Source organism: Lepus europaeus, chromosome 18 (genome assembly GCF_033115175.1).
Source record: "Lepus europaeus isolate LE1 chromosome 18, mLepTim1.pri, whole genome shotgun sequence".
Taxonomy (NCBI): domain Eukaryota; kingdom Metazoa; phylum Chordata; class Mammalia; order Lagomorpha; family Leporidae; genus Lepus; species Lepus europaeus.
Window position 1 is genome coordinate 46,738,687 of NC_084844.1, and position 13,202 is coordinate 46,751,888.

At 50.3% G+C, this 13,202-nt stretch overlaps 1 protein-coding gene across 1 annotated transcript in view; it reads right to left on the minus strand.

Annotated features, from left to right (window-relative positions):
* PRPF8 (pre-mRNA processing factor 8) overlaps positions 1 to 12,687 on the minus strand; it is a 35,564-nt gene extending 22,877 nt beyond the window's left edge. The window contains exons 1-23 of the mRNA XM_062175265.1: positions 12,296 to 12,687; positions 11,618 to 11,786; positions 10,228 to 10,392; positions 9,919 to 10,137; positions 9,586 to 9,798; positions 9,342 to 9,467; positions 9,147 to 9,252; positions 7,007 to 7,197; positions 6,088 to 6,207; positions 5,809 to 5,998; positions 5,583 to 5,702; positions 5,342 to 5,476; positions 4,893 to 5,022; positions 4,395 to 4,591; positions 4,067 to 4,273; positions 3,778 to 3,941; positions 3,508 to 3,634; positions 3,201 to 3,393; positions 2,742 to 2,929; positions 2,347 to 2,585; positions 1,990 to 2,136; positions 1,596 to 1,806; positions 1,270 to 1,386 (exon numbers count right to left, since the gene is read on the minus strand). Coding sequence (XP_062031249.1) covers positions 1,270 to 1,386; positions 1,596 to 1,806; positions 1,990 to 2,136; positions 2,347 to 2,585; positions 2,742 to 2,929; positions 3,201 to 3,393; positions 3,508 to 3,634; positions 3,778 to 3,941; positions 4,067 to 4,273; positions 4,395 to 4,591; positions 4,893 to 5,022; positions 5,342 to 5,476; positions 5,583 to 5,702; positions 5,809 to 5,998; positions 6,088 to 6,207; positions 7,007 to 7,197; positions 9,147 to 9,252; positions 9,342 to 9,467; positions 9,586 to 9,798; positions 9,919 to 10,137; positions 10,228 to 10,392; positions 11,618 to 11,786; positions 12,296 to 12,395 — 3,774 coding nt within the window. The 5' untranslated portion in view covers positions 12,396 to 12,687. The remainder of the gene's footprint in view (positions 1 to 1,269; positions 1,387 to 1,595; positions 1,807 to 1,989; positions 2,137 to 2,346; positions 2,586 to 2,741; positions 2,930 to 3,200; positions 3,394 to 3,507; positions 3,635 to 3,777; positions 3,942 to 4,066; positions 4,274 to 4,394; positions 4,592 to 4,892; positions 5,023 to 5,341; positions 5,477 to 5,582; positions 5,703 to 5,808; positions 5,999 to 6,087; positions 6,208 to 7,006; positions 7,198 to 9,146; positions 9,253 to 9,341; positions 9,468 to 9,585; positions 9,799 to 9,918; positions 10,138 to 10,227; positions 10,393 to 11,617; positions 11,787 to 12,295) is intronic.
* Positions 12,688 to 13,202: the final 515 nt, after the last annotated feature.

The following is a 13,202-nucleotide window of genomic DNA, read 5'->3' on the forward strand; positions in this document are numbered from 1 at the left end:
TGGTCTAGCTCATGCCTATTTCTCCAGTCTTACCTCCTCACAGTCACAACTGCACCCTGATCCCAGCAGAGCGGAACTCTGTAGTCACAAACATTTCCACACGTGCAGCTAAAGCTGAAGCCTCCCTTCTCGCTTCATCACCCATTCCTTCTTTCAGTAAGCCCAGCGATCACACAGCTTCCCCAGTAACACACAGCTCTAACACCACCGCACCTTACTACAGTTCTCTACCTGTCTCACCAACTAGACAGTGAGTTCAGAGTGTGGGGCCTTACCTAGTTTATACATGATGCCTGAAACACGGCAGCTATGGACAAATGCTCTGTGAGTTAGGTAATTCCTGTTGTCTAACTTGGAAGGGTGGGAGCTACAGACAACTTAAAAAGACAAACTTTTTCATTACATCACACTCCAAAAAATGTGTCATGAGGATTTTAGGGAAGAAATGCTAAGATAATAGATGCAGACTTAACAGAAGACTTACTAAAACATACAAAGCACTCTATATATACACATGCTATTTTAAAAGATATAGAGATCAGAAGTGTTACAGCTAAGAGTTATTCTAGAGGTCGGCATTGTGACACAACAGGTACAGTTCAAGTCCTGGCTGCTGTGCCTGGGAAAGCAGCAGCAGAAGGCCCAAGTCCCTGCACCCACACGGGAGACCTAGAAGCAGTTCCTGGCTCCTGGTTTTGGCCTGGGCCATTGTGGCCCTCTGGGAAGTAAACAAGCAGATGGGAAGATCTCTCTTGTTCTCTTTCTGTAACTCTTTCAAATAAAATAAACAAACAAACAAAAACAAAAAAACTGAGTTCTTCAGAGGGAAACTAGACTTTAAGCCTCTGTAAAAACTCAGGCCTACTAGTGAGCAAATCCCCAGACTATTCTCTGAAGAAGCCCCTGCTCTCCACTGGAAGCAAATGAAGTAACCTGAGATATCTGGTTAGAACTGCTTCTTCACAGGTGTTCTGTTACTGGCCAGAGGAGGAGCTCTATGACTTGGACACAAGATGCTGGGAAAATGCAAAAATGGCGCTTTTTGGTTTAAATTAAACAATTCAAGTCTTAATATAGAATCATCACAAGTGCACAGAATTCTCAGGAAGTACCTGAACTGACCTGACACCCTAAGCCGACATCCCAAAGAACACAGAGGCTAGCACACTGGACAAGCACTAGGAGGGAGAGTCAGTCCGTGAGGGAACTGAAAGGCATTCAAGATCAGCAGAGGACACGAGGGGACCTGGGCTGGGGACCTGAATATACCTTGGTGAAGGTGGTGGAGCCAGAGGCCATCAGGATCTGACGCACACGGTTGTGGAAGCGCTGCATTGACTCATCATCCACACGGAGGAAACACTGAGCTGTCCGCTCCTTAGTAACCTAAACCACAAGGTCAAGGTTAACTTTTCTCTGGCAATGCCAGAGGAGCAAGGACCTACTCTGACCCCTAAGTCCTACCCACCCATACCTATGAAGCAAGGCTCACGGGACTAATCATGAAAAGCTAGGCCTGTGTTCCTCAGCCCCATTTACCTTGGAGACTCAGGGGACAATGCAATGTCACTCCTAGCCCCCTCCCCATGCAGTACCTCATTCTGTAGGTTCCAGACTCCGTCCTTGTGGGTGAATTCCTCATAGCTGGTGCGACATTTAGGCAGGATGCGACACTCAAAGCCACACATGTTGAACAGCAGGTTGGGGTTGTCCTTACTGTACACGGACACGAAGCTGTTCTCCCACTGCACCGTAGTCACTGACCGTGGCAGACGGTTCTTGATGTCCCAGAACACTGCCCGACCCCTGCCGGCAGGAACACATGGTCATCTCAGTTGGCTGGAAGAACTTCCCTTAGAAGCCCAGACAGATAATACCTCCACAAGGTGACACTCTTCCCACCTAGGACACCTCACCACCACCCTCCAACTGCTCTGTGTGTCCCTCAGGCTGTCCCCCCAGCTCCCATGGTCCCAATGTAAGACTCACAAGTTGACATCATGTTTCATGAGACGCATACGGGCATCTCGAGGCCAGCACTTCTTGTTATTATAGCCAACGATGTTTTCATTATTAGGGTCAGGGTGCTCTGTCAGGTAACGCTGGATCAGGTCCCGAGCCTCATCTGCTGTGAACCTACACCAGGCAGTACACTGTTGAGTTCCAAACACTGGGACCCCCTGAGACCTTCAGCTCCACACATGGAGAGAGACCCCCATCCCAGACTTCATTCTATTTTAAGACCCCAACCCAGCACCAAGTCAACCAAGGTACAACAGCCACTTTCAAGAGGCAGGGCACGTGCCTCAGTGCTCTGTGGGACTCAGAATCCAGGCAAGCCCTCACCTGAAGAAAATATGGATACGATCAATGTATCTGCAGAAGAGACGGATGGGGTGGGCAGCCTCAGTAGCGATGTCCTGGAAACTGAGAAAGTCATTTGGCATCTGAGGGGGCCCAGCCATCTCACTGGCTCGGTGCAAACCCAAAACAAGCAAATCCATGACCAAGCCATAGTACTGCACGATGAATGAGGCAAACTGCAGGCCTCTGATGATTCCATATGAATTTGTATGGTTCATGTCCTGCAAAGAAAGAATTGCAACACTTAACAGCCCATCACTGTGTCCTATCGTATCCAAAATCCAAGCTCTTTTGTTCTCCCATCAGCACATACTAGCTCTGTGGGCCAGACAACTCCCACCACGCACACACTTCCTTGCCACTCTCCCCCAACACACCTTATAGTTGATGACAACGTTGTTCTTAGCTGTCATGTAGTCAGCTATGTTGTGGTCCACAATGAGTCGCAGAAGCCTATTAAGCAGTGTCAAGTCGATCTTCTCATACATCTTCTCGAAGCGCGACTCCAGCATGACGTTGCACTCGCCTTCACTGGTCTCCCAAACGTCCTGCAGGTTATTGATGCCTGAGGAGCAGAAGGACCAGTTTCCAGTAGGTTAGAAACTCCCTGTCAGGTCTGCTGACCCAAGCAGCTACCACCACAACCTACAACCAATCCCACCACCACTCCATTCATTCATCTAGATTGCCAGGACAGTAGGACAGTCAGCTCGGCTCAGTTTCCTCACTACCACGCAGCAATGGACTAAGCCCTTGCTCAGATGGTGTTCTGAAACAGAGTTCACACACACACACACACACACACTCTTCCTCAGGAGAAACCCCAGATGTTTTACCTTGGCACCACTTGTAAACAAGCAGTGGAGGTGGTTCTGTGTCAGCAGGTTTGATCCAGGGTGGGAAGAGGCGGCGCTTGTCAGCTTCGTACCACAGGTACTGGTCCAGGTAGGCATCAGTGATCTTCTCCAGTGGCTCCACGTCATACACGGGCACCAGGTGGCTATAGAGATCCATGAACTCAATGCCCACCTGTGGGACAAGGAAGCTGGCTCACACCAATCCACCCCTCGGACAACCTGCCACCTTGGGCGCCAAGGATGAGCAGCACAGCCCACAACAAAACTTGGGAGGCATCTCACTCACTTCCTTAAAGGCTCTCTGGGTGAGGAGGTGACGCTTGATGCGGGACAATGCCTCATGGGGGTTGTCGTAGGCTTGCTCAATCAAACCTAGCTCCTCCCTCTGAGATTGATTTAATCGAGACTTCACACTGAGAAAGCAACAAGAAGGGTGAGTGGGGAAACAAGAGAAAATCAAACCCAAAAAGCAGTGAGGCCAATCCTTTCTTTGGACTGCCAATGAAGCTGTTCCCCTCCATCACCCTCTCAGCAGGAACCTACCTACCCCACTCACCTGTAGGCTTCCTTGAGACGCTCCAAGGCCAAGATGAGCAACTTGGTGTCATGCTTGTAGGAAAGTGGGGGGAATGGGATGGGCGAGAACCTCCGGCTTTCTAACCAATGCACGGTGGTGGTATACACTGCTACTGCTTCCTCTGCTGTGATGTAAGGCCCGTCCTGCGAGGCAGACAGGAAATTACCCTCCCACTGTAGCCCAATCCCTACAGGACAGGGAATGGTCCCAGCTCGGCAATCTGTCTTCCCACTCGCCCCCTCCCCCGGCCCAACAGACTCTGCCCCACCTTCAGGTAGTTGTGCTGCCGCTCCTGTTCTGCCTTCAAGTAGAGTCGAGTGAGGCGGCCCAGGTTCTTTTTGCACACAGTCTTGTCCACAGTGGCCCCACGGCGGATCCGTTCTCGATTATAGTGGGCAGTGTTGGTCCACCAGTCAGCCTTGGCCTTCACATACCGAAGGATCATATTCTCTATGGGTGTTGGCAGCCCTGGCACCTGAAAAGTGCAAAGGGCACCAAATAATGGGAGCAAGAGGGCCTCCCAAGAGCACCTGGGAGTAAAAATCTCAACTCCGTGAAACAGATATGCACAGCTCCTTGTGGGTGAAGACACCCACCTTCCAGGGAATGTTGGCCTTCCAGCAGCGCCAGGCCTCACTGAGGTGCTGCAGGATCGTCCGGGCCTTGTTCTGCTTGATCCCCTCAGGCATCATGTCCAGGATGTCATGCATCACGGCTGCCCGAAGCTCCAGGTCGAAGTGTGACTCCACCCGTTGCTTTGTTACTGTCTTTGCCACCCCCTTTGAGTGTCGGCCTAGAAGTGAAGGAGTGCCCCAAAGTGAGGAAATCAGTTAAATAAGAAAGCTTCCACATGCCCAGCACATGCAAAAAAGACAAGTTACCTCAGAGTAATTCCCACTCCTATCAACGCATGATAGCCTCAAGGCCCCAGAGAGCAGCTCAACAAGCAGAACATTAGAGTTCAGAATACTCGTGAGAAAGTGACTTAGGAGCAAGCCAGAAGCAGGTGGGAAGGGCTTCTCGTACAAGGACAAAGGATGCGAAGAAACACACGCTAGTGCCCCCTGAAGCAGGACACAGACAAAACCACTCACCTTCAAACTGTCGGGCCAGGAGGTTGCCCAGCCATCGCTCCAGCAAAGGGGTAATGCCTCGCATGAAAAACAGCCACACCCGCCAGCCAGCAGCCCAGAAGCCACAGCCAGGGCCCTTCCCCACAGGGCCCTGCGATTCCAAGTAGAAGACAAGAACATTAAGTTAGCAAGTCATTTATTCAGACAAGACAAATATGGGCAGGGGTGGGGCAGGAGAGGCACACGCATGGCAGTGGAGGGGGGAAAAACACCTAAAATACAGGGTTCATGAGAGATTTTGAGGATTATTTGGGATCAGGTAGGTTTTCAGGAGAGGAAGTACTGAGATTCACAAGGTGAGGGCAACAATGACACACTCATAGTCTCTCAAAGAGGACCCTGGGAAGGGCTGTTGACCAGCTGCACACATGAAGAAGGATGTGAAGCAGTCACTAAGGACAGGGCCTCACCGTGTTGAAGCGGTAATAGATGAGATGCTTTAGGTCCTTGCACATGCGAATCTGTCGCATCAGCTTGTATTTGTAGCGATACATGCCTGTCAGCTGCCCCACGTGTGCAAATATGTACTGCAGTCCATCTGCCAGCTGCAACATGATTGCCCATTAGACTGAGCTCAAGCCAGCTCCATGGTCAGCGCAGGCTTCCCCAGCCTCCCCACCTGAGTAGGGGTCAGGGACACCGAAGGCTCACCTGGAAGGCATCCACATTGCCCAATCGATACTGCACATGACTGTCCACAACCAGCTTAGTTAAACGCAGAACTTCGCGACACAAATGGAAAGCGTTCCCAAAACGAGATTTCTTTCTTTCCTAAGGATGCCAAGAACAGAAAGGACATCAACGGGGCCTGAAAATATGTCCTGCGAAAGGGCCAGGGCAAAACGAGCAGTGCAGCCCTCAAGCCCAATGCACGCACCTTGGTCGTGAGCGTCTTGACAGGTTTGAGGTTGAAGTTGTAGTCCAGGTGCAGGTAGTTGAGGTTTTTACGGTGGATGAGAAGGTTGAGCATGTTGTAGCCCTGGCGGCAAACCTGTAGCCCCACCTCCACCCAGTCCAGTTTCGTGGACTGAAAGAATTTGGTAGCTTTGAAGGAACGGAACAAATACCTGGGAGTGGGAATTAAGGAGCGAGAGTGAGAGTTGGCCGACTGATTACCTCTGGAGTAGAAATCAGGAGGGACCCGTAGGAAACTCACCTCTTCTTTTGGGCCTTCGGGGGCCGATGCTTCAGGGCATTTAGGACATAGTACTTCAGCAGCTTCTGGTAGGAGACCCGCACTTTCACAGGCTGCCCAGCAGGACAGTGCTCCCGATACCTGGGAAAACAAACCCACCCAAGTCTGCGCCACCTCTCCTGCCAGCCATTTGGAAAAGGCTATATATGCCCACCTAATTGAATTCTTCTCTCATATGAGGGGGTCATCAAAAAGTTTATGGAAAAATATCTATGTTCGCATCAATATCAACATTTGTCTTAGAAAATTTTATTTGAAAGGCAATTACAGAGAGAGGTAGAGACATAGAAAGAGGGTCTTCCATTGGCTAGTTCACTCCCCAGATGGCCACAACAGCCAGGGCTGGGCCAGGCTGAAGCAAGGAGCTTCCTCTGGGTTCTCCACATGAGTGCAGGGGCCCAAACACTTGGGTCATCTTCCGCTGCTTTCTCAGGTGCATTAATAGGGACTGGATTGGAAGTGGAGCAGCCAGACTTGAACCAGCGCCCACAAGGGATGCTGGCTCTGCAAGGCTTTAACTTTAACCTGCTGAACCACAGCACTGGCCCCCGATATCAACATTTTATGCAGCAAAATAAGTATATTTCTAAATTCCATTATTCCACATATCTTTTTTTCCCAATACTTAATTTATTTGAAAGGCAGGGTGACAGACACAGGGAGAGATAGAGAGAAAGAGATCTTCCATCTGCTGGTTCTCTACCCAACTGGGAGTTGGATAGGAAGTGGAGCAGCTGGGACTCAAACTGGCACCCATATGGGATGGTGGCATTACAGGCCACAGCTTAACCCACTGCACCACAACACTGGCTTTACACAAACTTTCTGAGGTACCCTCATACATCCACTATCATCACCCTCACTCCACACAGAGCCTTACCAATTCTTGACAAGGGGTATATCCAGGGCTCGGCGGGTGCGACCAGAGCGTAGGTTGAAGGGCCGTGGGGCCCAGAGCAGGGCAATGCCATTGGCTGTATTGTCTGTGTAGAGGGGTGTGTCTTTCAGGAAGGGCTCCACAAATTCTGGGAGCTCAAATTCTTCATCATCGTCTGGCAATGGTTCCTGGCTCTGAAAAAGCAACAGGAGTTCAGCTCTCACTACAGTGGGCACAGACTTGAGATGAGGGAAACTCCCTGGGGTGAAGCACAGTAGCCACATCTGCCATGGAAACTGGGCTGCCTGACAAGAAAGGTCCTAAAGGACCAGAGCAAAGGGGGCCAAGGGAGCAGAGAACAAGCCAAGGCCAAGCAGGCAAGCGATACTTCTCACTCCCATCTGGCTCACCACCAAAAGCCTCCCAGAGGAGCCCAACACCACAGGAGGTAAATACTGCAATCACTTCCTGCCCAAGCTCCAAAAAGTGCGCTTGGGGAAGGACTGTTCAGGTTAAGAACACAATGGAGGGGCCGACGCTGTGACATAGCAGGTAAAGCCACCACCTGCAGTGCTAGCATCCCATACAGGTGCTGGTTCGAGTCCTGGCTGCTCCACTTCCGACCCAGCTCTCTGCTATTGCCTGGGAAAGCAGGAGACGGCCCAAGTGCTTAGGCCCCTGCACCCATATGGGAGACCAGGAAGAAGCTCCTGGCTTCAGATCGGCACAGCTCCAGCCATTGCGGCCAATTGGGGAGTGAATCAAAAAATGAAAGATCTCGAGCTGGCGCCGCGGCTCACTAGGCTAATCCTCCGCCTTGCGGTGCCAGCACAACGGGTTCTAGTCCCGGTTGGGGCACCGATCCTGTCCCGGTTGCCCCTCTTCCAGGCCAGCTCTCTGCTGTGGCCCAGGAGTGCAGTGGAGGATGGCCCAAGTGCTTGGGCCCTGCACCCCATGGGAGACCAGGAGAAGCACCTGGCTCCTGCCATCAGATCAGTGCGGTGCGCCGGCCGCAGCGTGCCTACCGCGGCGGCCATTGGAGGGTGAACCAACGGCAAAGGGGAAGACCTTTCTCTCTGTCTCTCTCTCTTACTGTCCACTCTGCCTGTCAAAAAAATTAAAAAATAAAAAAATAAAAAAATAAAAACCTTAAAAAAAAAATGAAAGATCTCTCAATCTCTCTCTCTGCCTAACTTTTTCAAATAACAAATAAATCTTAAAAAAAAAAAAAAAATCAGAACAATAGAATACAGATCAACACTGAAAACACTGAGCCAAGTATACAAAGGCAACCGTCTATGAGTCAATGCATATAAAATGTCCAGGACAGGCAAATCTATACACTCAGTAAATAGACGAGTAGTTGCCAAGGGCAAGGGCAGTTGGGGGAATGGAAAGGAAACATTTCCTGGGGTGATAAAAATGTCCTAAGACTGCCTGTGGTGATAGACGTACAACTCTAAGAATAAACTAGACACCATTGAACTGAACACTTTGAATGAGGGACCAGCATGTCACTCACACTAAGAAGATTTACAATAATAAAAACACACTGGAATTATATAGAGAGACCAAAAGAATAATGACTACCTACATGGATAATCAGAGAAACCAAGATTATATCAATAAGATATTTTGGGTCTAATGTTGAGTTCTCAAATTAGCCTATAGCTCAATAGGATCAATTAATGATAGAGAGCATGCCTCTTTTGAGTTTTTTTTTTTTTTTTTTCTTTTTTACACTTATTTATTTATTTGAAAGGCAGAGTGACAGAGAGGGAGAGTTAGAGATCTCCCATCCTCAAATGCCTAACATAGCCAGGCCTAGGCCAGGTTGAAGTCAGGGGCCAGGAACTTTATGTGGGTCTCCCACATGGGTGACAGGCCACCCACCATTCACTGCCTTCCAGATTAACAGGAAACTGAATCAGAAGAGTAGGTAGAACTGGAATCAGGCACTTCAATATGGGATAAATGGGCACACCAAGTGGTAGCTTAACCTGCTGCACACAATGCCAGCTCCTCTAGCTGAGATTATACTGAGTAACAATTCACTCCCGTCCCCAAGAAAGAAAAAACACACAATTCACCCAAGCTCAGGAAACTTCTCTGGGAAGAACTGAAGTCAGGTAACCCTTCTCACCTTGACCGAGTGTCTATGGGAGATTGGGTTGATCAAAGGATCAAAGTAGAAAGCTGGCAAATCAGGATCTTCCGTTTTGATGAATACAACATTAGGAGTGTGATACCTAAAAAGACAGCAAGTCAGCCAAAGTTCTCCTGTCTGTGCCAACCTAAATACCAGCTTTCTCCTTCCCCGCTGTGTCCCAGCTCTCACCAGGTAAGGTGGACATGATGTGGAAGATTGTTATACAAATAGGGAAAAGCAATCTTGTATTCAGTGCGAATCGGCTGCCGGATGATGATCTTGTTAATATCATTGAACTCATTCCAGTCCTCGTCCCTAGGGCACAGAAATCAAAGATGAGCAGACCAGCCTGGAAATCACATTTATTCTTCAGGATCAACATTAAATTTCACTCAACCCAAGATGCTTAGTATCCCTAGTCTCTCCAACTTACTGTAGATTGATGTCTCGAACAAGAGGTTCAAATTTGGGGCCTCCAGGAATGGCCATATTAAGTGCTTTGGAGGTAAAGAAGGCCTTCAAATCAAACAGATAGAAATAGTTGTCATCCACCAAGTCTGTGAGGAGCTGATTGGCCAGGCGGTAGAGAGTGGACATCATGGGCAGTGTGAACTGCCAGCGCTGGTAGGTTGAGCCGTTCACGTACCTAAGGAAAAGATAGAGGCCACAGCAAGTAAACAGCCAGCCAAACTAGACCACTACAGTTCTCCCAGGACTCCTGTGTTTCTAGAATCGTCCCAGGAGTGGTAACTCCACCATCACTCACTTCCTACTATCCCTCAAAGGCTGGTGGTCATAGAACCAGTCCAACACAGGCGCATCCTCTTCAGGGTCCAGCTCTAGCTGAATAGCTTCCAGTGGCTCAACATCCAGAATGTTGTCAGCATAATCCAACGGCGGCTCCTCGTCATCAAAAGGGGGGAAACGCATCCTCTTGAAATGCCTCCTGTCTCTTTTTTCCCGACGCATCATGATCCACATTGACCTGGCAGACCAGAGTACCACAGTACATCAAGTTCTACTCACTGCCGCCCGACCAGCATCACCACACGCACCGTATGCCAGCCTCGCTTACCCCCACTGGGAGATGTAGACAGGCTCAATGACCCAGGGAATTTCATTGACGAAGGAAATGGCTCCAGTGATGTGGTACAGCACAGGCACATCCCGAATCTGCTCCCAAGGCATGGGCATGTTCTCCAGGAGCTTGAGGACGGCATGGGGCATGTACTTGAGGGCCCTGCCACATTGGGAAGTGAGAGCATTAGAAACGACAAGGTATTCTGCTCCCTGTCCCATGTAGAGAACCATGCTATCTCAGTATCATGTTCCACAGGCAATCTTCCCTGACAGTCCAGACTCCTGTCAGCACACAGCCCTCCTCGACCAGGAACCCTGCCTCTCCCTCTCCTACTTCACCGGGTGCCTATTTTCCTCCTCAACTTCACAGTCCCCCAATTTAGGGGCATCAATCCCTTGAAATCAACAGCTACCCCTCTGCGGACAGCTCTGAAGCTCCCTCACAACCTATCTTCTCTCTACCTTCCTACAAACTATCAAATATTCACCATATTTTATTGTAACTGGTAGTCTCATGCTGGCCACACCACCAGACTACAATGCTCCAGCAAAGTAGGAATCATTAGTACCTGTTCACTGCTATACCCCTAGCACCTAGCACAATTCACACACACCAAAATATTTTTGAAATAAATGAAACTTCCACAGTTAACATCTTTGTGTTCAAATGGAACAAAGATTAGCTGTGACTTTTCTATCTGTATTCACTCAGCTCAGGGACACAGAAATATGAGGACAGAGGACTCAGGAGTTAACCACCCCAAACACAACAAGTCTGGTCACTGAAAAGTTACAGGCAGCCAGATTGTCCCACTCTGGACTTCAACTCTTTCAATAAAAGAAGCACCTTTTAATAGCACCAATAAGACAAATTAAGGGGTCAGCACTGTGGCACAAAGAGGTTAAGCCGCAGACTGGATGCAGGCAGCCCATGTCAGAGTGCCAGTTTAATCCCTGGTTGCTGTTTCCAACTCAGCTCCTTGCTAACGATCCTGGGAAAGCAATGGAAGATGGTCCAGGTACATGGGGAACTGAACCCACACAGGAGACCTGGATAGAGGATCAAGCACCAGCTGTTGCAGCCAGATGGAAAATCTCTCACCAGCTGATGCTCTGCCTTTTAAATAAATAAATAAACAAACCTTTTTAAAAACGACAAATTAAAGCACCAGTCTCAGATCAGCACACTAAACTGCATTAACCGGAATATCTGAAAATTACCAGTAAATCCTAGAAATGTTCTCCTGTCTCTCATAACCACCAAAGTGGAGTCAACCAAGAAGACTCCCACCCCCAAATGTCAGAGCATCTCTCGAGGAGAGCAACCTACGCAGAGAGAAGAGAAGGCCAAACTCCTAATGAAATGATTTCAGGATAATCCTTACCCCAAGTAGACCCTTTTGTCATGGCGGAACTTCCTGTTGGTCATGTCCCCGTGGTCTCGGATGATCTTCCTGACATGTTCTGGGGGCATGTCTTCCTTCTGAGCGTCCACAAATCCAAACTTCCGCTTTTCTGCATAGCGCTTGGCCTGCAACTGCTGCCATTTTCGGGCTACAAAAGCACCCCGGTTGAAAGGGCTGAATGCACACTCTTAGCCTGATTATACCCCCTTTTTGCCCTAGGATAAGCTCCTGTTAGAGAGGGCAAGTCTGGGACCAGCAGGGCACCCAGCGGGAAAGGGCGCCTCCCTTGGCACCTTCATCACCACATTTAACACTGCTTGACATCTTTGTCACAGGTGTTCCAGGCTTTTATTGTCAAGCTCCCTCATTGCAATTCAAATCCCATAATGGCAGACGTGCGTCTTCATTACTACTGTATTCCACCGGATCAGCGCCAGCTGATCCAGACGCTGCAAACTACCTCATTCCATTAATAATTAAAAAAAAAAAAACTAAGTGTCACTAATAAGGGAACTGACACCTAACGAACTGCCAAAATGGGAGGGGGGGGGATGGCAAACCCACTCGTGCGCACGCGCACACTCCGCCCGGCCACACACGCAGGCTCGCAGCCCGAGCCGTCTCCAGGCCAGCGCGCGCCGCCCACCCGTTCCTCACCTTTCTCCTGCAGCTTCTCCTCCGACATGTAATCCGGCAGCGGGGCTAGAGGGCCGGGCACCGGGTTACCCGGCCCTCGGTAAGGAAATACTCCGGCCATGCCCGGAGACTCTGAGCAGCAGCGGGATGGAACAATTAATGAGCGACCAGGCCCGGACCCACAACAAGCGCAGCACGAACGTTTCTGGGGACCCCGGCCTGTACCGCCACCTTGCTAAGGCTGCATCTAGCGCGGCCCGGCCCAGCCCCTCCGGCCGCTCAGCCCCACGCCACCACGCCTCCCGCTGGAGCCAGGCCCTGAACGCCCGCCACGCACCCCACAGCCCCTCACACGGACAACCGCTTTTGCAGTAGAGCAATGGCGGCAAGCATACGTCCGCTCCGCGTTCCTAACGCCGGGAAGTGCGCAACCCCATCTAGCAGTTGATCCAATGGGCGCTCAGTTTCTCAGATAGACTGACGAGCTCACCAATTACAGGTGGACATTGAGCCGGAGTAGGCGGGCCCGTAGGCGGAAGGGATGCGAACGTGAAGGGGTGTGGTCGGGCTAGGTTCAAGTCCCGCCTCCCTGATCGCGAGGCGGCCTCGGGGCGTCGGGCGGATTTACCGTCTGAGCTGTAGGCGTCGCGGCGGAGAGACCGAATCCGTCCAGGTTTTAATAAATCTGCCAAAACTGCACCCTTGTGATTTTTCTCATAAATAGAGACCTTTGTCGATGCAGCCATTCATTGAGTCGTCAGAGGGCCCGCTGTGTAACGAGGCTTGAGGCTATAGCAGGGAAAGACAGCCTTGCGCAGGTGACAGGTAGCAGGAAGACGACCCAGCCTGGGGCCGGAGGACGCCAGTGTCCCGTATCTAAGAGCTGGATGCTCCAAACTCCAGCTTGCTGCCAATGGAGACCCTGGGA